At 38.2% G+C, this 27,400-nt stretch overlaps 1 protein-coding gene across 2 annotated transcripts in view; it reads left to right on the top strand.

The window, feature by feature from the left end:
* Positions 1 to 27,400, top strand: part of MLLT3 (MLLT3 super elongation complex subunit) — a 268,120-nt gene that overhangs the window by 144,564 nt on the left and 96,156 nt on the right. For both annotated transcript variants that reach the window (XM_082656015.1, XM_082656016.1), the window contains exons 3-4: positions 2,769 to 2,851; positions 12,899 to 13,042. In XM_082656015.1, coding sequence (XP_082512141.1) covers positions 2,769 to 2,851; positions 12,899 to 13,042 — 227 coding nt within the window. The remainder of the gene's footprint in view (positions 1 to 2,768; positions 2,852 to 12,898; positions 13,043 to 27,400) is intronic.

Below are 27,400 nucleotides of genomic sequence, written 5' to 3'. Positions count from 1 at the left end.
TTCATTTTTTATTAGAGAAACTTGTAAGGTCAGGTGAGATGCCTCATTCGTCATCATTTACTTCTTCTGATGTCAGTTTGGGGAAATTTTCCTAAGGTGGGCTACAGGAGACTGCCAAGTGTTAAAATCCTGTCTTCAGGATTCCTCTTTGTAATCATATTTGTATTCATGGAGTGTCTAACCAATTTTTAAGTACATCATCCTCCTCCTCTGCATTAAAAATGCCTCAGACTTGTATTTCCCCACATATATAATCTTCTTGAGTCTTGATAGCCATGCTGACAACGTGTAGATGGTGTTCTCTCTTTTAAAGGGAATGGGGGCTTCCCTGGTGGCACAGTGGTTAAGAATCCACCTGCCAGTGCAGGGTGCCCTGGTCTGGGAAGATCCCACATGCCACGGAGCAACTAAGCCCGTGCTCCACAACTACTGAGCCTGTGCTCTGGAGCCTGTGAGTCACAACTGTTGAGCCCGTATGCCACGACTACTGAGGCCCACACACCTAGAGCCCGTGCTCTGCAACAAGAGAAGCCACCTCAGTGAGATGCCCGTGCACCGCAACGATGAGTAGCCCCCGCTCGCAGCAACTGGAGAAAGCCCGCGTGCAGCAATGAAGACCCGACGCAGCCAAAAAAAAAAAATATATATATATATATATATATAAAGGGAATAGAACTAGAGCTGTCTAGAGAATCCTTAGTCCAGGGCCGTGGAACTGAGTCTTCTAATCCAAATCCAGGGCTCTGTACTATTCTCCTTTCTATTTTCATCCAAAAGGTTTACATGACAATTGGGTATTTACAGGTTAGATTTCCTGCCTTACTTCTGCCACTTCTTTATGTGTTCCAGGACCTATCCTGTGTCTTTTACATACATCACCTTGTTTAGTTCTCACATTGTCCAGGCAAGGCACCTGAGGTTCAGAAAATTGGAATAACTTTCCAGAGGTAGCCTGGCTAGTTCGAAGTGGATTCCGGATTGACACCCAGGCATGCCTGAGCCCTTGACACTCCTTATGTTCCTGAGTAAATGTTTCTGTCCTTATGAATTGGGAGATTGGGATTAACATATATACACTATTGATACTATGTATAAAATAGATAACTAATGAGAACCTACTCTATAGCCCAGGGAACTCTGCTCAGTGCTCTGTGGTGACCTAAATGGGAAGGAAATCCAAAAAAGAGGGGATATATGTATGCGTATAGCTGATTCACTTTGCTGTACAGCAGAGACTAACACAACATTGTAAAGCAATTATACTCCAATAAATATTAATTAAAAAAAGTTTCTGTCCTTGGGGAGTGAAAGGGAATTAGAGATGAGGTTCCTGAACATATGATAATAAGGAAGTCTGTTAAGTGTCAAATCAGTGATTCAGACAGTTCTTTGGAAGGGTAAAAGGAGAAGAGAGGATAGTACTCTGTGGTCTGGAAAGGCTTTGTGAAGAAATTGAGATTTGAACTAGCAGAGGATACTAAGAGTAGCATCAAAGTGTGATGGAAGGAAAGAGGACAGAGCATAGGTGGGAAATACTGGGCATGTTTTGGGGGAATTGATGCAATTGAATGAAGCATAGGAGGATTGGTGGATGACAAAAGGAGGAAGGGTTTAAAAGGCAGACTGGAGCCCTGCTGAAGTGGACTTGGGCTACCAGGTTATGTGCTATGTGGTATATGGCCTTGATGTTCAACATGTACATTTTTAATTCTTTGTGATACTTACCAGCAGAATGCAGTCTTAACTAGAATAGCTCAGTTGGCTTGCAACTGATTTTTTTTTTTCTTTTTGCTGTACGCGGGCCTCTCACTGTTGTGACCTCTCCCGTTGCGGAGCACAGGCTCCGGACGCGCAGGCTCAGCGGCCATGGCTCATGGGCCCAGCCGCTCCGCGGCACGTGGAATCTTCCCAGACCGGGGCACGAACCCGTGTCCCCTGCATCGGCAGGCGGACTCTCAACCACTGCGCCGCCAGGGAAGCCCTTGCAACTGATTTTGATTTAATAGAAATTTTAGTGGGGTGAAATCATATTTAGCTTCTTAGGGCATCTCTCATTTCCCAAGAGCTTGCCTAAATAGTCTTGTCTAAATAAGTCTTTCTTCATAAGAATACAAAAGCCTTATTGTTTCTTATGTATTCTTACGATGTGAATAGATTTGAAGTGTTTGTATGTATTGCAGTATTTCAGTAAGTATTCCTTTGGGGGGTAATGGGGGATAATGAGTCTTAATGAACACCAATAACATTGGGAGACACTGGGTTTGGGATTTCTCTAAGGAAGGAGGGTGGTCCTGCCACCTTTTGGTACGGAAATTAGGATATCTCAGAGAACTGAGGGGTTTGGGGTAGTGTGATGTCCATCAAAGACTAGACGTAGATAATATGTTTGTTAGGTAACTTATAGTTGTTTTCAAGCTTTCAGTCACAAGGTGCTGTCCTCAGTGTCCCTAAAGTGTTAGGGCAGGGTGATAATCACTAAAGTCCAGTCATTCATGACCATGGTTGACTGTGATGCACTATCCCCCATCAAGATTTGAATAAATAACTTACATATTTGATTTACATAGGAATATTATTATTGTAGATTCTGAACAAGAAGTAAAGAACAAATCAGAGAGTTAGCTGGGGCTTGGCAAAGGGCTGTGAAAATTGAGAATGATGTAGGTGGTAGGATAGGATTTTTTTTTTTTCGTGTTTTTAAAGGAAAGAAGAATGTGTTTCTGCCTGTTAATCTCATCTCACTCTTTTTCTCTTTTTTAATGTTGCAGTGTGCAAAGATCCACCTTACAAAGTAGAAGAATCTGGGTATGCTGGTTTCATTTTGCCAATTGAGGTTTATTTTAAAAACAAGGTATGTAATCTTTACTCATTAATCTTTCAATAGAAGATCCTTCATTAACCAAATGATGTTTAAAATAGTTTTGATTCATAAGCACTTCTATCACTAGATGATTTGAAAATAAAAGTTAAAATTTGTCTTCTAGGAATTTTGGCTATTGTTGTCCTTCATTAAAGAGGAAGTGGCTAGAGAAAGATAATTTCAGTTCTGTGAAGTCAGATTATATGAAATTCATTAAATGTTTCTTTTAAGAGAAGAGTGATTACCTTTTGAAAAAGAAGATTAATATATGTTTGTACAATAGAAAAGAGAAATTACAGCTTTTCGGTGAAATGATCCTTTTCTCATTTTCATAATTCTAGAATTTGAGACTTACAAAGAATAATCTCTCCTTTACCTTCATCTGATACACACATGTGACACATATATATACAATTATATCAGCAAGTAGATATTATGGATTCTATTGGATTTTTAAAATTTCAGCAGTGCATATATGGCAAAACACACAGACTGTATAATATTGGACACATTGCTCAATCTCTGTGGGGCTCACTATCATTTATAAAATGGGGATAGGATAAGTGTATCTACCTCATAAGGTGGCTAGGAGGATTAGATTAAATAAAGCTATGCAGGATTTTTAGAATAATGCTTCATATGTAAGTAAGCACTTAGTAAATGCTAGCTGTTATTTTTAATCACCCTGTTTCTTCCTTTTATTCCAAGGTAATCATAGTTCCTGAAACCTGCCCCAAAGTGAGAGAATTCACATTTTTCTTTTTAAAGGAACTGAGCAATTAGAATGTTGTGTTATCCAAGCCAGTGCTCTGTAAAGTCTGGTCCTTGGACCAGAAGCATCAGCATCACCCAAGAGCTGGTTGGAAATGAGATTCTCAGGCTCTATCCCAGATCTACTGAATCAGAATCTCTGGGATGGGGCTTAGGAATTTGCATATTTACTGGCCTTCCAGGTGAAGAAACACCACAAAGTATGAGAACCCCTGATAAGCCACTCTTTAGTGATCAGTATCTTCCACTGGAACAGTGTCCCACTGACTTTTTCTTTTTTTCTTTTTAATTGAAGTATAGTTGATTTACAGTGTTGTGTTCCACTGGCTTTTTCAATGTATAGAAGGCCCAGCCTTCAATTCAGTAAAAATCTCTTTGTGATTAAGAGATAATTAACTTTTAAATAAGCTATAATGAAACTATCTTCAAAAGTTGGAATGTGTAGAAAATAGGGATACATTTTACTTTTCATATTTCTTGTTTTTTTCAAGCTGGTCTCCTCATGTGCCACATTCCTGCCCCACGGCCTTCCTACACACATGATATCCCTGTTAATTAGTTTTTCTTTATATTTATATTTTGGGTACGTATTTGGTGGTAACCTATTTCTGTGTAGTTAAATAGCTGAGTGCTTACTTTGTCCGTGGCAGTTTGCTGAGCCCTTTACATATGTTGCTTTGTTTAGTAGGTTTATAAGACCTTTTGAGAGGTTATTATTCCTATTCTACAGGAAGGGAAACTGAGTCATGGAAAGATTACACGGCTTGTCCAAGGCCACACACAGTTGGAAAGTGTTAAAACCAGATTCTTGATCTAGATCTTTCTCTCCACTGGCAATTCTCTTGACTTCTGGGTCTTTGAAGCAGTAACTCTTTGCCAGAATAATGATTACCTTCCTCAGTAGTAAAACTACTGAAATGTTCACGTGTTTTTCATCAAATCAGAATTTGTTGAGATGCATTTATGTCTGTTCATATGATATGCTTTCACATTTGATGTATGGATTTGTTTTTTCTCATGTCAAGATTTCCCTTAAGAAATTAGTTTTTAGCTTTCTTTTTTTATTAAAAAAATTGAGATATAACTTACACACCATAAAATTCATCCTTTAAAAATGTACAGCTCTGTGGGTTTTAGTGTATTGTGCAACCATCACCACTATTTTGTTCTAGGACATTTTCATCACCCCATAAAGAAACCTTGTACCTATCAGCAATCACTCCTCATTCCTTACTCTCCCAGCCCCTGGGGTTAATCTATTCCCTTTCTCTGTGTAATATCCTATTCTGGCCAATTCTTATCAATGAAATCATACAATATGTGGCCTTTTGTGTCTGGCTTCTTTCATTTAGTAGGTTTTCAAGGTTTATCCATGTTATAGGATGTACCAATACTTATTCCTTTTTATAACTGAATGCTATTCCATTGTATAAATAACGCCACATTTTTGCTTATATTTGTATTCATAATTTGATGGACATTTGGCTTGTTTCCATCTTTGCCCTATGAATAATGCTGCTACGAACATTCATATACAAGTTTTTGTGTGGACATATGTTTTCAAGTCTCCTGGTTATACACCTAGATGGAGTCCTTGGGTCGTGTGGTAACTCTGTGTTTAATTTAACTTTTTAAAGAACTGCCAAACCGTTTTCCAAAATGACTGTACTATTTTACTTTCCTACCAGCAATGTATGAAGGTACACTGAAGGCTTCAGTTTGGAAATAATGCTGCAATAAAGTATCTTCTCTCCTACTTTGTTTTTAACTTTTCTGGTCACTTTTACAAGCTCTTATTTCTTCAGAGAAATATATTTTCTGAACTGCCCAATTCCCTCCTTTACAGAAATAACTGGAATCTCCTCATCCGCCAGATTTAAAAAGAAAGTAAATGAAGGATGAAGAGGCTGCAAGTAATGTGTGCACATGTGCGCACACACAAATGCAGTCGTCTTGGTACTTTGGGTAGCAATTCTTATGACTGAAAGACATATTATTTATTCACTCTGTGAGGAATTTTTAGTTTCTTAAAATATGAAAGAAGAAAGATGCACCTGAGATGGAAAACAGTTATTTCTTTGGGGCCATTGTAAAATAGACATTCAGCTGACCACTGTGTAGTAGATACTCTGTTTAGTGTCCAGATTAGCTGATTTTTATTTTTAGATTTTCTTTAAGATTTGATACATAATAATTATTGCTTTTTTCACAGGTGCACAATGAAACATATTTCAGTGTTTGTAATATGAAAAAGTAGTATACACCTAATTGTAGAGATGTGGATCAATTACTGGTGGGTTAATAATACACAAAATGCTATTTAGCAATTAATGTAGCAAGATGGATAAGTCTCAGAAACAAAAATGATGATTATATATTATATGGTTATGATATCACTTATGTATGGTTTTATAAACCACTGAAGCCAAGAATAAATGAGGTGATGGAGACACATATGTAGTACAAGAGCATGAGTTGAAAGGACAGCACAGGAACTAAAGGGCATGGCTTACTGGGGAAGGAGGGATGGAGAAGCTCATACTTACAAAATTTTATTTCTTTAAAGAAAAATGTAAACTAGCATGGTGAAAGTGTTAACATCTCTTTAAACTCAGTGGAAAATGTATGGGTGTAGTATTTTAAATACTTTTCTTTATGTTCTTAATTTTTTAATTAAAATTATTGCTCTGTCATCTCTTTTTAATTTATCTTCTTAGAGTGTCTTAGAAACCAAATTTTTGCTATCTTCCATTCTGGATCTCCATCCTACTGAAATGATCCATGTGTGAAAATTTAATAGGTCTAGGCTGTTGCTCCAGAATGTTCATTTCATTTCTTCTGAGTGTATATCATTTTATTTATCCCTGGAGTTTACTCAACTCTGTCTGTAGAAAGAACATCCATTATAATAATGGTTTATGAAAAAGTATTATTTCAAGTTTGCATAGGAGATGAGAGAAAGCAGCAAAAAGACCTCCACCTGATGTTGGAAGGGGCCTGTCACTGCATATTCAGTGTATAATATCACCCTGCCCTTGGTCCCATCTCCATCCTTGTATTTTTCTCGCTTACAATAAGCTTGTCTTCAGTTTTGCTCACTTATTTGAGAGGTCAGAGTCAAGAGGGGTGGTGGAGTGTCAGTGCTTCTTATGAGTTCATGTTTGTTTATTCTCTTATTTTGTGTTTGTATTCAACAAAACAGGCCTATCCATGAGAATCTGTGTGTTTCAGAAACTAAACCAACAGGCCCACTGAAACACAATTGACTGTAGCACTTCAGGTTTGAAAGGATCCTGTGCTTCTCTCTTTCATTCTGTCCTCAGAAAAGTACACGAGTGAATGTCAAGGACTGAAGCAGACTGAGAGGGATAATTTGATATTGCCCAAACCAGGTTTCCACCCTCTAGGAAACGTATCAGCTTTATATGGAGAATAAATACATGCTTCCTTGTTTGAACTTTGAAGAAGAATCTTTTCTATGGAGCATAAATTGACCTTATATTGATGTCAGCCCTCTAAGAAAGATATTCAGTTGGTCAGACCACAAATTTATGGTTACTTTTTACTTTCTATTAAAAAAAAACTTCAAAAGAAAATCACACTCAGGATTCATACAAAGATTGTCACTGTCTGTGGTACTTAGCCTTAGGTTTACTGAAAAGTAACTTTTTTTTTTTTGGTTTTAAACTGGTGTGAACTGTAAAGTGTTGTTACTACCTCACTCCTTTTCTGCTGGTAATTATTATATTCATCAATGTATTTTTCTCTTTAAAAAAGTATACTGGAGTATACTCCTAGTAAAAGTGAATGGAATAAAACTTAGGAGTTACTCCTTTCACTTCATTTAATCATTGTTAACGATTTGGTATAGCCTTTCCAGATTTTCCCCCATGCATTTGCATGGATAAAAAGTATGTCTATATAGAGATTGGCGAGGGCATAATATATCATATTTTAATATTTTTTCTGTGACTTGCCTTTAATTCACTTAGCGATATGCCTTTCCAAGACAGTTTTTAAAAATATCTGCATAGTATTCCATGGTAATGATATACTTACATGCAGATCATCCCTGTTTTTTGCTATTATAAACAATGCTACCGTGAACATTTTATTTTACATCTATATCTGTCTCTATATCTTTGCACATATATTTGAATATTTCTGTGGAAGAGATTCTTAGTAGTAGAATTACTGGGTTAAACATTGCATGCATTTAGTATGTTGATAGATATTGCCAGTGTGTTTTCCCAAAGGCTTTACCAATTTACACTCCCAATTGTAAGGTAGAAAATGGCCCTTCTTATTTTTTAAATTAATTCTGAAGTTGTATTGACTATTTTACAATTTGGAGGAAAGGCAGATAATTAGTAAAAATGGTTGTGATCATTACATTAATAAAGGAATGCTGTAACAGGGATGTCTAATTCAGATGGGGTTGGGAGGGTTAGGAAGACTTTTCAGAGGAGTTCATGCTTCAGCTAGGTCTTGAATGATGAGTTTGCACTAAACAGGTAAAGGATGGAAGTATGCTGGGAGGGAAGGCATTTTAGACAATGGGGAATACGACATGTGAAAAGCAAAATGAATGAGATAATATGAAGCACTGGGGAACAGCAAGTGCTTCAACATTGTGGAAGGACAAGGTAGAGTAAGAGAACAAAAGCAATGCAGGAAAGGTATTAAAAGACTATAATGGTTATTACCAGGAGGTGGGATTTCATCCTGTAGAAAATGATGAGCCGTTAAAGGCTTTTATATCAATGGGAAGATGTAATCTGATTTTTGTGTTAGAAAGATCACTCTCTTGTCATTGTGATAGGTAGAAAGGGGTAAGTTCAAAAACAGGGAGGCGACCAGATGAAGAGTGATGAAGGTCTAAGCTAAGGCAGTAGTTATCGTGACTAGAGCAAAGGGCATAGATTTGAGAGTTCCTAAGGAGGAATACTAAACAGAACTCAGAGACCATTTGACTGTGATGAGTCAGGGAGAAGGAAGCGTTAGTGATGACTTTTGTGTATTTTATCCTTGGGAAGCAATTAAGATTTCTGTTTGTCATGATATAGAGTATAGGAGAAAGGACACATGAAGATAACTTCAGTTTAAGATAATGCATGAATTTGCTGTTGCTGCCGGTCACCCCAGTGGAGGTGTGGTTAGACTGGAACACAAGCATATGGCAGTCAAGTGGGAACTGGGCTGGAGGTAGAGAGGGGAGTCATTGTCATGAAGGAGGAACTAACTCCCTGTGAATGGGCGATGCCTCCCTGGGGAATTTTGCAAAAAGGTAAATGCATTTAAGAGTCAATGAAGAGGGGCTTCCCTGGTGGCGCAGTGGTTGAGAGTCTGCCTGCCGATGCAGGGAACACAGGTTCATGCCGGTCAGGGAAGATCCCACATGCCGCAGAGCCTGCGCTTCCGGAGCCTTTGCTCCGCAACGGGAGAGGCCACAACAGTGAGAGGCCCGCGTACCGAAAAAAAAAAACCAGTCAATGAAGAAAGAAGGGAAGCTTGTGAAGAAAACTAAGGAGGAATGCCAGTAAGTGTGAGGAAAACCGGGAGAGAATGGCACCCTGATTAAGGAGAGAAGGAGCAAGTTTCGTGCCAGATTAGTAATAGAAGTGAGAGGTAGTGAGTACATGAGTGTAGACTGTGATCTGGGGAAGTTTGGATGAAGAGGTGAAAACCATGAATTTGTAGTAGGTAATGTCTGCATTCTGACAGTTGGAGGTGCTAAGACTTTTCTTTTTTTAACATCTTTATTGGAGTATAATTGCTTTACAGTGGTGTGTTAGTTTCTGCTTTATGACAAAGTGAATCAGCTGTATGTATACGTATGTCCCCATATCTCTTCCCTCTTGCGTCTCTCCCACCCTCCCTATGCCACCCCTCTAGGTGGTCACAAAGCACCGAGCTGATCTCCCTGTGCTATGTGGCTGCTTCCCACTAGCTATCTATTTTACATTTGGTAGTAGATATAAGTCCATGCCACTCTTCTTACTTCCTCCCAGCTTACCCTTCCCCCTCCCCGTGTCCTCAAGTCCATTCTCTAGTACGTCTGCATCTTTATTTCCATCCTGCCCCTAGGTTCTTCATGACCTTTTCTTTTTTTTTTAGATTCCATATATATGTGTTAGCATATGGTATTTGTTTTTCTCCTTCTGACTTACTTCACTCTGTATGACAGACTCTAGGTCCATCCACCTCACTAAAAATAACTCAATTTCATTTCTTTTTATGGCTGAGTAATATTCCGTTGTATATATGTGCCACATCTTCTTTATCCATTCATCTTTGTCCATCATGTTGATGGACACTTATGTTGCTTCCATGACCTGGCTGTTGTAAATAGAGCTGCAGCTGCAGTGAACATTGTGGTACATGACTCTTTTTTTTTTTTTTTTTTTTTTGCGGTACACGGGCCTCTCACTGTTGTGGCCTCTCCCGTTGCGGAGCACAGGCTCCGGACGCACAGGCTCAGCGGCCATGGCTCACGGGCCCAGCCGCTCCACGGCATGTGGGATCCTCCCGGACCGGGGCACGAACCCGTGTCCCCTGCATCGGCAGGCGGACTCCCAACCACTGCGCCACCAGGGAAGCCCCCATGACTCTTTTTGAATTATGGTTTTCTCAGGGTATATGCCCAGTAGTGGGATTGCTGGGTCATATGGTAGTTCTATTTTTAGTTTTTTAAGGAACCTCCATACTGTTCTCCATAGTGGCTGTATCAATTTACATTTCCACCAGCAGTGCAAGAGGGTTCCCTTTTCTCCACACGCTCGGTGCTAAGACGTTTTAGTCAAAAGAACTGGGTTCAGATCACTTTGTTTCATCAGGTGTTAGTAATATAACAAATTCTTTTATAAAAAAGGAAAAACATTGTTTTATTTGACTATGTAATTTTAGAAAATATTGTGTTTTAAAAAACCATAAACACCTCATACATTGCAGGTGGGATTTTAAAATGGTGGGATTTTAAAATGGAAAACAGTAAGGCATTTCCTAAAAATGTTCAACACAGAGTTACCTTATGACCCAGAAATTCCACTCCTAGGTGTATAGCCAAGAGAAATGGAAATGTATGTCCATACAAAAACTTGTACACAAATGTTCATAGCAGCATTATTCACAGTAGCCCAAAATGGAAATAACCCACATTTCTATTTATTGACAAATATATAACCAAAACCTGGTATACCCATATAATAGATTATTATTTGGCCATAAAAAGGAACTGACACATACTACAACATAGATGAACCTCAAAACCATCATGCTGAGTATAAGAAGCCAGTCACAAAAGAGCACATATTGTGTATGTATTTTATGTATGTTCATGTATTTATATGAAATGTCGAGAATAGGCAACTCCATAGAAGCAGAAGTAGGTTAGTGATGCCAGGGGGTGTGGGATCTGTTGGACCACTAATGAGTTTGAGATATCTTTCTGGAGTAATGAAAATGTCCTGAAATCAGAATGTGGCGATGGTTTTATAACTCTATGAATGTACTAAAAACCACAAAATATTATACTCTAAATGGGTGAATTTTATGGTATGTGAATTACTTCTCAGTAAAGCTATTATTAAAAAAACATAAATAGCTGTTATCAAAAACACATAAAATGGCAAAGCTAATGACAAATGAAAAAAGTAACATTTCACAGAGATGGTTAATATCTATAATACACAGGGAGTTTTTTTATAAAGTAATAAATTCTAAGTGCTTTAATTTCCTCATCTGCCAAACAGAGCTGACAACTGACCCAAAGGAGAGCTATGAGAAGAAAATGAGATAAATGTTAAATACATAATATTGTTATTATTATCCTCAGTATTCATTTCCCCTTGGATGCCTGAGAATCTGTCTGTAGAGAGGTTTAGATGTTTAGCCAGCTAAAGTAATGGCTGGAGAGTAGAACTCGAGTATCATGGAATTATAATCACTGTGTTCTCTTGGATATGGTGCTGTTTTGTCCTCCAGGAAAATGCCGTATTTTCATTCATTTCACAGACTTTATTGCATTGCTACTATGCATGGGGCACTAAACTAGTTGTTGAGGGTACAGTGAGGACTCAACCATTATTCCTGCTTTCAAAGATCTTATGATTTAGCAGGGTAAAGGGAGATAATAAGACAGTTATTCTAAGATGTTTCAAGGATAAGAGAGAGAGGCACACAGAACAGAGGAGAGGCAGTTGGGAGTGCTTCCCCCAAATAAAACCTGAGTGGAGAGGGATGAGTAGAAGTTATCCAGGTAAAGCAGAAGGTGGAGGAGTGGAGGTCGGCAGTGGAGGTAGTAATGTAAAGCAAGGGTGAAACCCAGAGTTAATCTAGAATGAGTAAATTCTGGGAGCAACCAACCACAATGTGTGGCTGGATCACCAGATGGGTGGAAGGGGTGTGGTGAGACATGGAACCAAGAGCTAGATTGTGAAAATCCTATGTGGCATTTAGGTGAGCTCAGATTTTTATTCTAAGGGCATTGGGAACTTGTGAAATTTTAATCAAGGAGTGAAAATGGCTAGATTTTTGTTTCATATGGACAGTTTTGAGGCCTGAATGAAGAAGAAAAGTGATCGTCTATCCTGAGGTAGGAAGAACTACTAGAGGAAGGAGTTTATAGTAGTTTGAGGAATCAGTAAGAGCATGGCAGTATGGGTTAGACGGCTTGTTCAAGAAGTATTGAAAAGAGAAAATGTCAGCTGTTGATGATGGGTGTAGGCCCGTAGAGTGGGAAGGGGAAGGAGTGGCTTCAGGGGTGTCTTAGGTTTCCAGTTGGGTGGCGGTGGTGGTGGTGTCCTACCACTTGAGAGACTGCAAGAAAGATGATGAGTTTATTCTTTTTGGTTTTCCTCTTAAGACAAGAAACTAATTTTTCAGATGTTTCCATTTTGCTTTGTAGATAGTTCCATGGTGACTTTTTCCCCAGTACTTCCCCTTCTTTGACACTGTAGCTGTTAGACGTCTGGGTCTCTTTTCTTTCTTTTTCTTTTTTTTGAATGAATTTTTCTTGGCGTATAGTTGCTTTACACTATTGTGTTAGTTTCTACTAACTAGAAAGGGAATCAGCTATACGTATACATATCTCCCCTCTTTTTTTTTTTGGATTTCCTTCCCATTTAGGTCACCACAGAGCGTCGAGTAGAGTTCCCCAGTGCTGTAGTCTGAGTCTTTTCTGATCCTTATCAGGAGTAAACCTTTGCTTTCCAAATTTCTATTTATGCCTAAGTCTCTGTTTTCCTTCTTATTTTTTTTAACCTCTAGGAAGAACCTAAGAAGGTTCGTTTTGATTATGACTTATTCCTGCATCTTGAAGGCCATCCACCAGTGAATCACCTCCGCTGTGAAAAGCTTACCTTCAACAACCCCACAGAGGAGTTCAGAAGAAAGTTGCTGAAGGCAGGAGGGGTACGTGACGCTTGGCTTGTGAAAAGCCTTCCCATAGAAAGCTAGTTGCTAGTGTGTCAAGAAGTACAGTAATGTTTTGAGGGAGGTAAAAGCAGTGAAGCACCTTAATGACCACGCTGTGGACTCATGGTTTGAGAAGAGGTAATTAAACAATATTTTAAGTAGGTATGAGTCTGAAATTACATTGTTGGTTAGAACAGCCTTATAGTCTATGCAGTTCAACTTTATTTCAACAACAATCTAAAACCAAACTATCCTCAGTTAAGAAAAGAACAATGCCTTAACTGTGTTATATCAGTGTACGGAAAAATTTTAAAGTTGAAAGTTACATCAAAAATTATATGAAATAAAAAAGAAAAAAAAATTATATGAAAACGAGTTACTATCCAGATTTGCTTGGTCAAAATGAATAGAAAAGATGTGTACCCATTCAGATTACTTGTTTGGGTCATTTAAAAACACATTTTTGTTTGTTTGAATTCTGTGTAGGTAATAGATGGATTTTTCTTTTTAAGATAATGATAATATAGTGCCCAGGTGAATTGGCTAGGATGGGGAAAGATTTTTAAGTGGAATTTCTCACAAGCATATGGAATGTTTGCTTGCAGTTTGTGCAGACAAACACTGTTGATGGGTCAGAATCTACTTTACATTGGATACTACCAGGATCATCAGCTTCTATTGAATACAGATGAACTTCCTGTGTCATCTTATATGGGCAGTTCAGACCCCATAAAATGTTGTAGTGCGTTCTTTTTTTTTAGTTATACATTTTTTTCCTTTTTTTTTTTTTTTTTTGCAGTGCATTCTTTACACCAGGATTTCCTTCACTTAGTTTTACTGGAAGGTTTTTGATAGTTTTTCATCCATGAGCTTATCATTATATGTAAGCATGTGTAGACCATAACTTCTCAAGATGCCTCATTTCACTGATGAACTCTACCTGAGGGCTTTGTAGGGAAGAATTGAATTTTATATAGCACAGAAGCCCTTTCCCTTTATGGGGGTATGAATAACCACTCTGAGAACCTCAGGAAAGCTGTGGACCCTCTCATAAGAAAACCACCCATATATATATAATTGTGTAAACATTTTGGGTTATATGTAACCCCTGGAGTCCATTTTTTTGGGATCTGTTTTGCCAAGCTCCCATCCTCTCAGCTGAACTATTGATACTAATATGCATTTGAAGTGTTACAGGTACTTTTACCACATTTCATTCCACATTATGCTGTATGTCGGTAGATTATGGGTTAAATAGGTATTGATGGGCCAGCTTTGGAAATGAATGACCATTTGTAGTATTTTATGGGGAAATGCATCTTCGTGAAGAACTGGGCTTTTGTAGTACAACTCATTTTAAAGGTAGGGATTTATTATATGTTTATTAAGGAGTTTTTTTAAACAAACCCTATTTGATTCTTTTATAGTTATGTAGAGCACAGTGTGGGTGCTACTTATCTATGGCTATGCCCTTAAAAATGAGCCTGTCCCTTTTAAATCCTAATCATACCCATTACGTTTCTTTTTATGAGGGTGGCATTTTACGCCTCTGATTATTCCTCTTGGGTATGAAGTTAGGTAGGTAATTGGAGCATGTGAATTATGGAGCTTGAGTACATCAGGCTTCTAATAAGGGTCGTCGGAAAAAGTAAATATGACACAAGAACTTTTTAAAACATCCACTTAGTCCCAGAGTACTCAAAAGTTGTTTGTGAGCCAGAGAAGAGGTTACAGGTCAGTGATAATGTGGCAGAGTTCAGCACTGCATCCTGATAAGGTCTCTAGTAGATTTCTGTCTTTTTCTCCACTCAGCCTTTATCTCAGAATTATCATCCTTGACTTCTAACTTTCCTTCTTTGTGTTTCTTTAAGTGCTATTTGAAGCCTGCATGTTTTTTCCCTGTTAGATTTAGATTATGTCTTGACAACTCTAAAATAATAAGTTGAAATGTGAAATATTCGAGCACACCAGTTATTTGACATAAGTTCCTTAAGTGACTGATTCTAGTAAATTTTGTAGTAAAATTAAAAAATTCATTCGAAATACTAGTAATCCCATAGATTCTGTCCATTTCGCATGGGAGGATTAAAATAGTCTTTTATGGAAATGGGAGAATCTGAACCAGTAAACGTTTTTTGTCTTACCAAGATTTTTGGATATAGTACCTTATGCTTAACATTTATCATTGTTAATGCAATCTATCATGATGTTACTAACTTAGCCATTTTGATTTTATTAGAAATCTTTTTTTTCAGCTTTTATGGAGATACCATTGACATATAACTTAAGGTTACGACATGGTGATTTGATACACTTGTATGTTGCAAAATCATTATCACCATAGCGTTAGCTAACACCTGCATCACATCACGTAATTACCATTTCTCTTTTGCGATGAGAACATTTCAGACTTACTCTTTTAGCCAAACTTCAAGTATATAATTCACTATTATTAACTGTAATCACCATGCTGTACATCAGACCCCCAGAACCTATTCATCTTATAACTGGAAGTTTGTGCTCTTTGACCCACACCTCCCCTTCTCTCCCACCCCCCAGCCCTTGGTAACTACCAGTCTAGCCTCTGTTTTTATGAGTTTAACTTTTTCAGATTGCACATATAAGTGACATCATACAGTTTGTCTGACTCATTTCACTTAGCCTAATGTCCTTAAGGTTCATCCATGTTGTTGTAAATGGCAGGATGTCCTTCCTTCTCATGGCTGAATAATATTCCATCATACACACACACACACACACACACACACACACACATCTCCACATCTTCTTTATCCATTCATCTGTTGATGGACACTTATGTTGTTTCCATGGCTTGGCTATTGTGAATAAAGCTGCAGTGACCATGAGAGTGCAGATATATCTTCAGTATCCTGTTTTAATGTCCTTTGGATATATACCCAGAAGTGTGATTGCTGGATCATATGTAGCTCCATTTTTAATTTTTTGAGGAATATCCATATTGTTTTCCATAGTGGCTGCACTGTGGAGTTTACAATCCCTCCAGCAGTGCACAAGCATTCCCTTTTCTCCATATTCTTGCCAATATTTACCATCTGTTGTCTTCTTGAGGATAGCCATTGTAACAGGTATGAGGTAATAGCTTATTTTGATTTGCATTTTTTGATGATTAGTGATGTCAAGTACCTTTTCATATACCTGTTGGCCCTCTGTATATCTTCTTTGGAAAACTATCTATTCAGATTCTCTGCCCATTTTAAAATCATATTGTTTGGGGTTTTTTGGTATGAGTTCTTTATATATTTTGGATATTAATCTCTTACCACATATATGATTTGCAAATATATTCTCCTATTCTGTAGTTTGCCTTTTCATTTTGTTGATGGTTTCCTTTGCTGTGTAGAAGCTTTTCAGTTTGATGCAGTTTCACTTGTTTATTTTTGCTTTTGTCACTTTTGCTTCTGATGTCTATTAGAGATCTTCTGTTCATGACTATGTCTCTCCATATAAACTTTTGTTTTGACTGGATTTTGGAGTGAAAGGGGGGTGCTTTTGCTCCTTATACTTAAACATTACATAGGTGACATAGAGGTATATGTTCTATTTTTAAAGGAAAAATTTGATCCCTTCTTCATAAGTACTGTGTGAAATCATTATGTATAGCTTGAGGCATGAGTAGGGTAAACTTACCATTTTGGCTGTGGTTCCTTCTCTTTCAGTTTTTTCTTTGAAACCAAAAGTACATAGCACTATTAAAAGTAGAACTTGGCTTTTCAAGAGATCAGAAAGGTTGTTTTTAGAGCTGGCAGCATCTTAGAAAAATGCTTTTCAGCTCTCAGAAAAAAATGATTCCAAAGAATGTTTTGCCAGAAGAATCTTGAAAAATTGCAGATTTTTTTTCCTATTTCATAGCCTATAAGTCTATAGCTATATGACAGCATTTTTTTGGTCAATAACATTCTCTTCTTTTCACTCTTTTTTTTTTTTTTTTAACGTTGTAACTCTGTTCTAAATACTATCAGAGAAATCTTGGTGTGCTTCCGCCTTGGAAGAAATGTACCCTGTGTTCTTCTCTTGAATAGCTCCCTGAAATTAAGGTTATCTTTGCTTTCAAAGAAAAGAGTAAAACTTTCGTGGGGAGGGCATTTTTGGATTTAAGTATTATTTTCTGAGAATATTGAAATATGGAATGAGTTCGTTTACAAGACCCTGAAGGTAGTTCTCTCTAAATGAGGGATGTCATTGGAACTTGCTAGGGAAACTGTAGATTTGGTTTACAAGCTAGCTCCTCTCAGGCCTATGTAAGAAAAAGAAGATAGGGGTCAGAAAATGGGAAATAATAACCTGAGTACTGGGAGGAGATGCCTTCGTTTTTGTTTTTTTTTTTTGCGGTACGCGGGCCTCTCACTGTTGTGGCCTCTCCCGTCGCGGAGCACAGGCTCCGGACGCGCAGGCTCAGCGGCCATGGCTCACGGGCCCAGCCGCCCTGCGGCACGTGGGATCTTCCCGGACCGGGGCAAGAACCCGTGTCCCCTGCATCGGCAGGCAGACTCTCGACCACTGCGTCACCAGGGAAGCCCGATGCCTTCGTTTTGAGGTCTTATTTTCTTGTTTGGTTGGTAGGAGAGGTAGAGGACAGTGAGCAGTAAACTTCTGAGGGCAAAACTTGATGTCATCTATTTATACTTGAGTTTTAAGCAAAAGGACCAAATGTATCCCATTGAGAAGCACCTCTCACTTTCACTGCGATATTTCTATTTTTTTTTAAGTGAACTGTTGAATCCCTGTAGAAGGATTTTCAAATATGCTCTTTATGATGTCAGGATTTTTTTAAAGGGTTATGATCACAATAGATGATTTTCTGTTTACTTGATCACCTTCTTAATAGCTGGAATTCAGTCATACTGACAAAATGCAGACGGATTTGACATCCATTACTTTTGATTGAAAGAGGATGAGTTTTTCTTTTGGGTGTTGGCAAAGCAACGATACAGTGTTTGTCATATAACTGAAACTTGTCATTTTACTAACTCGTCTCTCCAGATTTTCTTTTGGGAGGGAGTATGATACAATTAGAAATATTTTGAAATCAGGCAGATTTAAATTAAAACCTCATCTCTGTCATCTTCTAGGTGAATTACCCTGGGAAAATGTTTACATTCTTTTGAATCTCAGTTTATCATCTGTGAAATGGACAAGACATTGTTTTCTTCATTGGGAATGTGTAGCCATGGTGTGTGGCTCATAGTAGATACCCTGTCCCTTGATTCCTTTTCCTTTGATTGCTGGTTTAGAAAATCAGAGTTCTATCCATTTTTATATCAAGCACTTAAAAGTACAGTGGAAAAGGTTTGTTATGTAGTGTAAGCTACTCTAGTTTATTCACAGGAGTATGTGTTTAGCACCGGTTAGTGTGACCAGCACATTGATGGACACATGTTGGGTTTAAAGGGAATTGTCCCATTGTATCTTTTTTTTAAAATTTAATTTAATTTATTTTTTTATACAGCAGGTTTTATTAGTTATCTGTTTTATACATATTCGTGTATATAGCCCATTGTATCTTTCTTCAAGGAATTTACATTCGGGCTGTTAGTATTTTGCTTGTATAAACTGAAACACAGGTCTGTTTGGAATATCATTTTTTTAAGATGTCCGTTTTCATCAGAAAAATTAGGTGTTCTTACCATTGTTCTTACTTCTAAATTTCTAGCAGATTAAAAGCTTCTCAAAGCCCTAAGAAGATTTCCTAAGTAGTATGTTCAGCAAGTATATATGTGCATCCTTGTGCTTCTATGAAGAAAGCACAAAAGGGGCAATCATCTTTGGAGAATTGAGTTTGTTTTACAGCTGCTCCCTTTTTTTGGCCTGGAAATCAAGTGGTCTGCTTTGGTTCTGTTGTTCTTTATAGGATGGTGGTAGGGTGTTGGTGGGCTTTTTTTTTCTTTCTTTTTCTTTTTTCTTTCCTCAATTAGACAGGGCAAAGTCTAAACGTGTTGTTCAGTCTATTTCTGAATCACTGGCCAGCAGTTAATTTTGAGGACTGAAAATTAAAACTAACCACAGCAGTTGTTAGAACTAGGGTTTCTATAGGCAGAAATCCAATTCTGTTCAGACACCACCTGTTTCAATAGGACATTTCAGACGCCCATTTGGCAAGATTTGCTGGAGAAGACATGGGGAACATGCTTTCAGTCTGTGTTAAGTCTGCAGCATAATGCAGTCCTGTTTCTCAAAGTGACAGTTGCATTTATATCTGATATGTTTTTGCAAGGAATAAATTGGAATCTTTCTGAAGCACTACTTATTGTGAAGTAGAAATCAGATCCACCGTGGACCCCCCAACAAAGGGTTTTGGTTACTAAAGGGCCAAAGGGATCTTATGATAAGGAGCTTTCACTAATGCAGCCATGTCAAGCCATCTGAACGTAGCATTTTATCGCAGGGTTCTGGAATGAATCTTGTGTAGGATGGTTTAGTATTTCCTTTTGTAGGGGAGTTCAGAACACTTTGAATTTCTAAACAGTATAGATCGCATTCTCTTCCTCTCAAATTTTAATTTTTTTGAATAGGTAAATACACATCCAATACAAGATGACATATAGTGAGCCTTTCTTCAGGCCACCAATGATGCTATAGTGAATAACCTTTTATATAGTTATTTGAGCACATGGATGAGTGTATCTGTAGGATAAATTCCTGGGAGTAAAATCGTGGCTCCAAGGCAAAGTGGAATTTAAATTTTGATAGACATTTACAGATTGCCTGCCAAGGATGTTATGCTACTCTATGCTTGCATCAACAATGTGTAAGAGTGCCTATTTCTCCACCACAGTGATTCATTAAACATCTTTCCGCCAATCTGATGAGTGAAAAAATATCTCATTTTTAACTCACATTTCTCTTATGAGTGATGATGAGCATCTTTTCATATGTTTAAAGCCATTTTCATTTCCTTTCAAATACCGCATTTTAATGTATTTTAAATTGGAAATATTCTGAATGTTTCGGTTCAACTTAAATTTATGAATACTCATCCCACATACTTACATTTGGAAAGGTTACAAAAAGATACGGAAGCCTCTTTAACCAAGGTCTGTATTTTCAGGCATTCTTCAGCGTGTAACAAATTATGTTCTTAGGAACATACTTTGGCTTCTAAAAATATGTGGCTTTTGTGGCAAACTCATCTTTACAGTGCCCAGAGATGGATAGCTGGCTGCTTATTTTAAAAATAACTCAAAGAAAATAATACATAGAAAATTATTTTAGTGGCTGTTACTGGACAGCTTCACTGGATTTTTGGATATTTGTTTGGGGACAAGTGTGCCTTTCTGTTATTTTTCGATATATATCATCCTGTAAATGTCTGCCTCAAAAGATAAAAGGATGCTGCTGTTTTCACCAGCACTGATAAAAGGTGATTTATTTAAATAAATGTAAGATCAAGCAGGCAGCCTCATCTGTTCGGTTGTTTCTCAGAGTTGAGGTCAATTTTATGTCATATTTGGTATTTTCTTCTTTCTGTTTCTTTGGCTTCTGCCCCCCTGCCCCCCACCAAAAGTCTGTAAAATTAAATCATGAAAGTAGAACATACATATAAATGAAAACTAGAATGTCCAAGTTATGAGATCAATTATAAAGTATGATCATGATAGTATAAGTTATGTCACTCAGCATACTTAGTGGTTAATTTATGGTTTAACGTCTTCTGAAAGTCGCATAATTTGTTTGAAGGACAGTTAAAGACCTTTGAAAATATGCACCAAAAAGCATCTCTGGTATAAATCTTCCTGCCTTCATTTGTTCCTTTCTTCCCGATTACCTGTTTACCTTTTCAGTAGGGAGGGGAAAAATAGGAGCACACTTTTCACTCAGTCCAAAGCTCAGATATTTTTTACTGCATAAGTTGAGCAAAGGCTAAATGAAAAAGAAATGAAACAGGTAGATTATTCCTAGAGTGTGGAATAGGAAAAGCTCTGTCAAGTGTTTAAGCTGTCAGTGTTGGATGGTGTGCCATGCTGCTTTCTGTCGACCTCTCAGGAGTAGCAGTTTAGCTGCCCATGCGTAGGAACCTTAGTTTAGTCTTGAAAGGAAATGCTGTAACATCTGAAAGAAAACCATCACATAACCCCGCCCCTAGCTCCTGTTTCTAATGCACAAAAAAGCCAAGAAAATAAGAAATGAACAGAAAGGGGGAAAAAAATTGGAGAATTTCAAGTTAAAAAATGAACAATTCTTTCTCTTTTTAAATACAAAAATACTGTAACTGAAAACTGTTGGTTCACTTTCTCTCTCCCTTCTTGGCTCAGGTAGTTCTTTATGCCCTTGTTTCAAAGCTGCATTGAAAGTTTATCTAATGTATCCTAGTCTGTTCCCAGACTTCTAAAATGGTAAAGGAGTTGCTGTGTTGTTTGTCCCCACTGGATATTTTTTGGGTTCATATTCTATAATATTAAAGAAAAACAATTTGGGGCTAGGGAGTAGAAAAGGGGAAGGGAAACTACGATTAACACTTTATTTTCTAAATTTTTTTTGTTCTGTAAGTTATAAGAAAACTTGACAGTGATCAGGATCTGTAGGTAGCAGTTTAGAAAATAAGTGTCTGAAACTCTTAAAATAGATACTTGTTTCATTTTAGAGGACAAATGGTAGGTGGTTTAATATAATACCCTTTATTCTACAAGGGAGACGGCCATGGTGTGATATAAGGAATGTTTGATTTGAAATCTGAAGGCACAAATTCAGTTCTTGGATCTGCTGCTAATTTACCTAGGGCTTTACGTTGGTATAAATCTGAATTATCCCCTTCCTTCCACCTTAGATATTAAATAATATGTGGTACATAGTTAAGCAGTCAGCAAATAGTTGCTTTATTCACTGACACGACCTCTTTTTTTCTATAGGTTTTTATTATGCTTTGTTTGTTACCTAGAAAGGTGAAAGTGAAAGATTTCCATTTCAAGACTTTGACATAATAATGGTGTTCTGCTAGAAACAACATGTTTTTGCCTCAAGAAGGAATGTTTTTTTTTAACAGATTTTAAAATAAATATGTGCTAACTTTAGAACAATGTAGACTTTCTAGAAAAGCAAAAAGAAGAAACTGTTTATAATCCCTCTAGTGATTGTAACTACTGTATTTTATATTGTATTTTTCATGTAGATAAGATCCCACAAAATGTTTGTATTTTACACTTAATATGTTAAACATGAATTGCATAAGTTTTAAACTACATGACTTACTTTATTTTTGTTCTTTAAAAACATGTCCTCACACTTCAAAGGATTGATGTAAAAATTGTGGTGGTTTGTTGAGAAGTTACCAGTGATGTGTTCTATGTTTTTTGTTTGTTTGTTATTCTTTTCTCCTTAGGCTCTCAGCTTCTCACAAAGTTACTGGCTTAAGGCGTAAATGCTATAAATGAGATTAGGAACAAAAGAAATGTTTTTCACAAATTTGAGGTTGTTTCTTTTTTTTTTTTTAATATTTATTTATTTATTTTATTTTGGGCTGTGTTGGGTCTTAGTTGCAGTGTGCGGGCTTCTCTCTAGTTGTGGCGCGCGGGCTCAATAGTTGCAGCACGTGGGCTTAGCTGCCCCACAGCGTGTGTGGGATCTTAGTTCCCCAACCAGGGATTGAACCCGTGTCCCCTTAACCACTGGACCACCAGGGAAGTCCCTGAGGTTGTTTCTTAACGGTTCTGACAATACAGAAGTATGATGTTCTAGTTTTTTTTTTGCTTTTTTTTTACAATGGGACGGGCCATATTAGATCTGTTATCTGGAAAAATTTATATTTTAATATAGATTATCATAGGTGTAGATTTGGTAACTTGTCTTTCTAAATGTCATTTTTGCCTTTCTTTACCCTTGTAGGGTAGATTGGGGACCTGCGAGTAATACGAAATGGTTAAATATAAAACGTCTTCATTAATGGAAACATTGAGTAAAACAGGGATGCCTCATCCATAAAACAAACTGGTTCATTCAACTACAGTTTGAGTAAAAACAGAATATAATAAAAATCTGGTTAACCTTGCAAATTTGAGTGTTAACATGAACTCTTGGTGACTCGAGATGGATTTGAGTGGGTTATAGAGACAGAAGTCTGCCCATACGGTGTCCATGGTCTTTGGGCAAATAGAAATAAGTGCCTCCACCTCTGTGTGTCCCTTGAAACCCTAGCCTGGGGAACATGGCATGGCTAGTGTGAGCATAGCTGGATCTCATCTAGTTCTTATCCCCTTGGCCAAGAATCCTTGTGCAGTGCACCATCTGGACAATCATTTACAGTTGTGGCACTATTTATCGGTCCAGACAAAAAAGTGATTTTGATGTTAAAACTATCTTGCCTAAGATATTCTGGACAGGAATGATTTATTATTTCTAGAGAAATAATAAATAAAACTTTCTTGAAAATTTGATCTCCAGTTTTGAGTAGCCATGTCCTTTCAAGGTTTAGCCTGGCCTCTTGTTCTGTTTTAAACACAGGGAACAAGAGGACTTTGGGATCAGACCACTGCTAAACCAGGGGTTTCAAATGTCAGTGACTAAGAGACCAGGCTAACCCTTTGAAAAGACATGGCTACAAAAACTGGAAGACCAGCTGAATAATGTGGCCCTTGCTATTGTGAATTTCACACAATGGGTGGTGATTTATTATTTTTTTAGAGTAATGATGAAGTAAAGTAGACTTTTCCTTTTTGATAATTTTGAGCTCTGAGTGCTTTGGTAAAGAGAGCATCAGTGTGCTCCAGATTAGGGTTCCTCTAGATCTTAACAGTGACTGTTAATAAGAATGCCTTCCACTTTGTTCCAGTTTTAAGATGCACTTTTTACCTGATTTGACTCTTGACATAGGGCCCTGGGCTAGGGCTGGAGCTAGTTCTTGAGTCTTCTTTCTCTTATGTCCCTTCTGTATTTTTTTCTTCCTAGATTTCTGTTCCTCCTCTTGATAAAGAAGGGCTTCGTTTCTTATGTCCATCATAACCTCTGCCAGGGTCGTTTCCTGGCCTTCTCTTCTCTATGTATACTGTCCCCTGGGATGATCTTATCTGAATCCTGTTCTTGCATCTTTTCTATTCTTCTCCTGAAGGGATTTTTGTGGTTTATATACATACTCCCAATTTTGGCTTCAGTTCTTTTCTTTTTTAATTGAAAAAACATGTTACAGTTAAATCTTTATTCTGATTTACCTTTCTTAAATGAAAATGCATTGAGGTTAAAGATGTGTGTGTCTCTGGGAATTCCCTGGCGGTCCAGTGGTTAGGACTCCATGCTTGCACTGCAGGGGCCATGATCCCTGGTTGGGGAACTAAGATCCAGCAAGCAGCGCGGCGCGGTCAAAAAAAAAAAAAGTGCCTCTGAATTACAGAGCAACACAGGAGGTGAATGTCTCACAGGCACAAAGATAAATGCCGCCCTTGATTAATCAGCCCTGAAGGCAATGATAAAACTATATGGATTGTTGTGATAGGTGGTAGCTTTCTCACTGATTTTCTTTTTTTCCACATCTTTATTGGAGTATAAATGCTTTACAATGTTGTGTTAGTTTCTGCTGTACAACAAAGTGAATCAGCTATATGTATACATATCTCCCCATATCCCCTCCGTCTTGAGCCTCCCTCCCACCCTCCCTATCCCACCCCTCTAGGTGGTCAGAAAGCGTCGAGTTGATCTCCTTGTGCTATGCAGCTGCTTCCCACTAGCCATCGATTTTACATTTGGTAATGTATATATGTCAGTGATACTCTCTCACTTCATCCCAGCTTCCCCTTCCCCCTGGTGCCCTCAAGTCCGTTCTCTACGTCTGCGTCTTTATTCCTGCCCTTCCACTAGATTCATCAGTACCACTTTTTAAAATTCCGTATATATGCGTTAGCATACGGTATTTGTTTTTCTCTTTCTGACTTACTTCACTCTGTATGACAGATTGTAGGTCCATCCACCTCACTACAAATAACTCAGTTTCATTCCTTTTTATGGCTGAGTAATATTCCATTGAATATATGTGCCACATCTTCTTTACCCAGTCATCTGTTGATGGACATTTAGGTTGCTTCCATGTCCTGGCTATTGTAAATGGTGCTGCAGTGAACATTGTCGTACATGACTCTTTTTGAATTATGGTTTTCTCAGGGTATATGCCCAGTAGTGGGATTGCTGCATCATACGGTAGTTCTATTTTTAGTTTTTTAAGGAACCTCCATACTGTTCTCCATAGTGGCTGTATCAATTTACATTCCCACCAGCAGTGCAGGAGGGTTCCCTTTTCTCCACACCCTCTCCAGCATTTATTGTTTGTAGATTTTTTTTTTTTGCGGTATGCGGTCCTCTCACTGTTGTGGCCTCTCCCGTTTCGGAGCACAGGCTCCGGACGCGCAGGCTCAGCGGCCATGGCTCACGGGCCCAGCCGATCCGCGGCATGTGGGATCCTCCCGGACTGGGCCACGAACCCGTATCCCCTGCATCGGCAGGCGAACTTTCAACCACTGTGCCACCAGGGAAGCCCCTGTTTGTAGATTTTTTGATGATGGCCATTCTGACTGGTGTGAGGTGATTCCTCATTGTGGTTTTGATTTGCATTTCTCTAATGATTAGTGATGTTGAGCATCTTTTCATGTATTTGTTGGCCATCTGTATGTCTTCTTTGGAGAAATGTCTGTTTAGGTCTTCCGCCCATTTTTGGAACTGCTTGCTTTTCTGAACACCTTATTCTGATTTATTTTGGTGAAGAGAAAACATAGCACAGCAGTTGAGAGGGCAGACTTTGTTAGGAAAGAGACTTTTTTTTTTCCAGATGCTGGCACTGGCACTTTGTAACTGTGTAACTTTGGGCAAATTACTAATCTCTATCCTCCTGATTTCCTTATTTGTAAATGAGGAAAACATGCCTATACATACAGTTTTATAGTTGAAGAGATTCTTTGATATAATAGGTCAAGCTCCCTGTTTTACAGATGAGTAAACTAAGGAATCAAGTACTGAAATGATTGGCCAACCAAGGGATAGCAGAGTCAGGGTTTTTTTGTCGTGCACTGTTCTTCTATAGTCTTTCTATACAACATAGAGTAATGCTAGTTTTCTTTTGAAAATGGAACTAAGAGACAAGGAATTAAAAATAATCAAACCTCCAGGGTGACTTCTCTTAGTTGCCTTCGGGCCACTAGGACAATCTTGCATGAGTCCCCTTCCTGAAGACGAGCTAGATAAGTTGCCAGAGTAGAGCTGTGTGTTTGCTGCTTGTAGCCAACTTTATCCTTTTGTTTCTTGCTTCGTAGACTGAAGTTCTCTGTATTTTTCCTGTTTCTGAAAATCCAGTTTGTGTGAAGAAAATGATAATTAGGAATTTGCTCCTTTTACCACCCAAACTTTCTTAAGCCAGCATCAATGTATCTGTGGGGATTGGTTACATTTTCATTTTCCATAAATTATAGACAAGCATGATTTTTGGAGTCTTTTTTTTTTTCTTTCAGCTGAATAGCAAGGGTATGCATGACTTTAGAAGTGGTTTTTCTTGGCATTAACCAGCATGTGAAAACGGCTATAATAAAGTCAACAAATAACTTTGTAATCTCCCAGGTTTTTGAAAGTAGAGATGCAAATAAGTCATGGGGTAGGAGTGATTCTTTGAGTGCTTAGATATTAAAAGATTTTCTCCTCAGGGTTGGAAAGTTGACTGGTAATACACTTTATTAGAATCAGCTTACTGAGGCTGGCTTGCCACTTCTTTGGGGAAGCTGCTCTTGACTTCTTGAGATTCTCTCCCTCCCTCCCTCCCTCCCTCTCTCTCTCTCTCTCTCTCTCTCTCTCTCTCTCTCTCTCTCTCTCGCTCTCTCTCTCTCGCTCTCTCTCTCGCTCTCTCTCTCTCGCTCTCGCTCGCGCCTCTCTCTCTCTCTCTCTCTCTCTCTCTCTCTCTCTCTCGCTCTCTCTCTCTCTCTCTCTCTCTCTCTCTCTCGCTCTCTCTCGCTCTCTCTCTCTCGCTCTCTCTCGCTCTCACACACACACACACACACACACACACACACACACACACACACACTCACTCACTCACTCACTCACTCACTCACTCACTCACTCACTCAGGAAGCATAGGATACATGACCTGAGATGGTTCAGAGTATTTGAATCTAGGACAAGTAGGACAGGCTTAGGAAATCCAAGATGCCTTTCAAGTCCTAGAAGACTTCTGGCAGAAGATTTTTATCCTTTTGTTTCTTGCTTTATAGATTGAAATTCCCTGAACAAAACTGATTTCCCTTTCTTCTGAAAATCGAGTTTGAGAGAACCTTCTTAAGTCTTGCTAAGTCTTGTCCTGTCCTTTGTCTTCAGGTACCAACCTGTATATGTGTGTATTTTTTTTTAAGCTTAGCA

The sequence above is a fragment of the Grampus griseus genome (assembly GCF_964374135.1).
Source record: "Grampus griseus genome assembly, chromosome: 6".
NCBI classification, from domain to species: Eukaryota; Metazoa; Chordata; class Mammalia; order Artiodactyla; family Delphinidae; genus Grampus; species Grampus griseus.
Note: the sequence above shows the minus strand (reverse complement) of the source record. Positions and strands in the feature narration are given on the sequence as shown.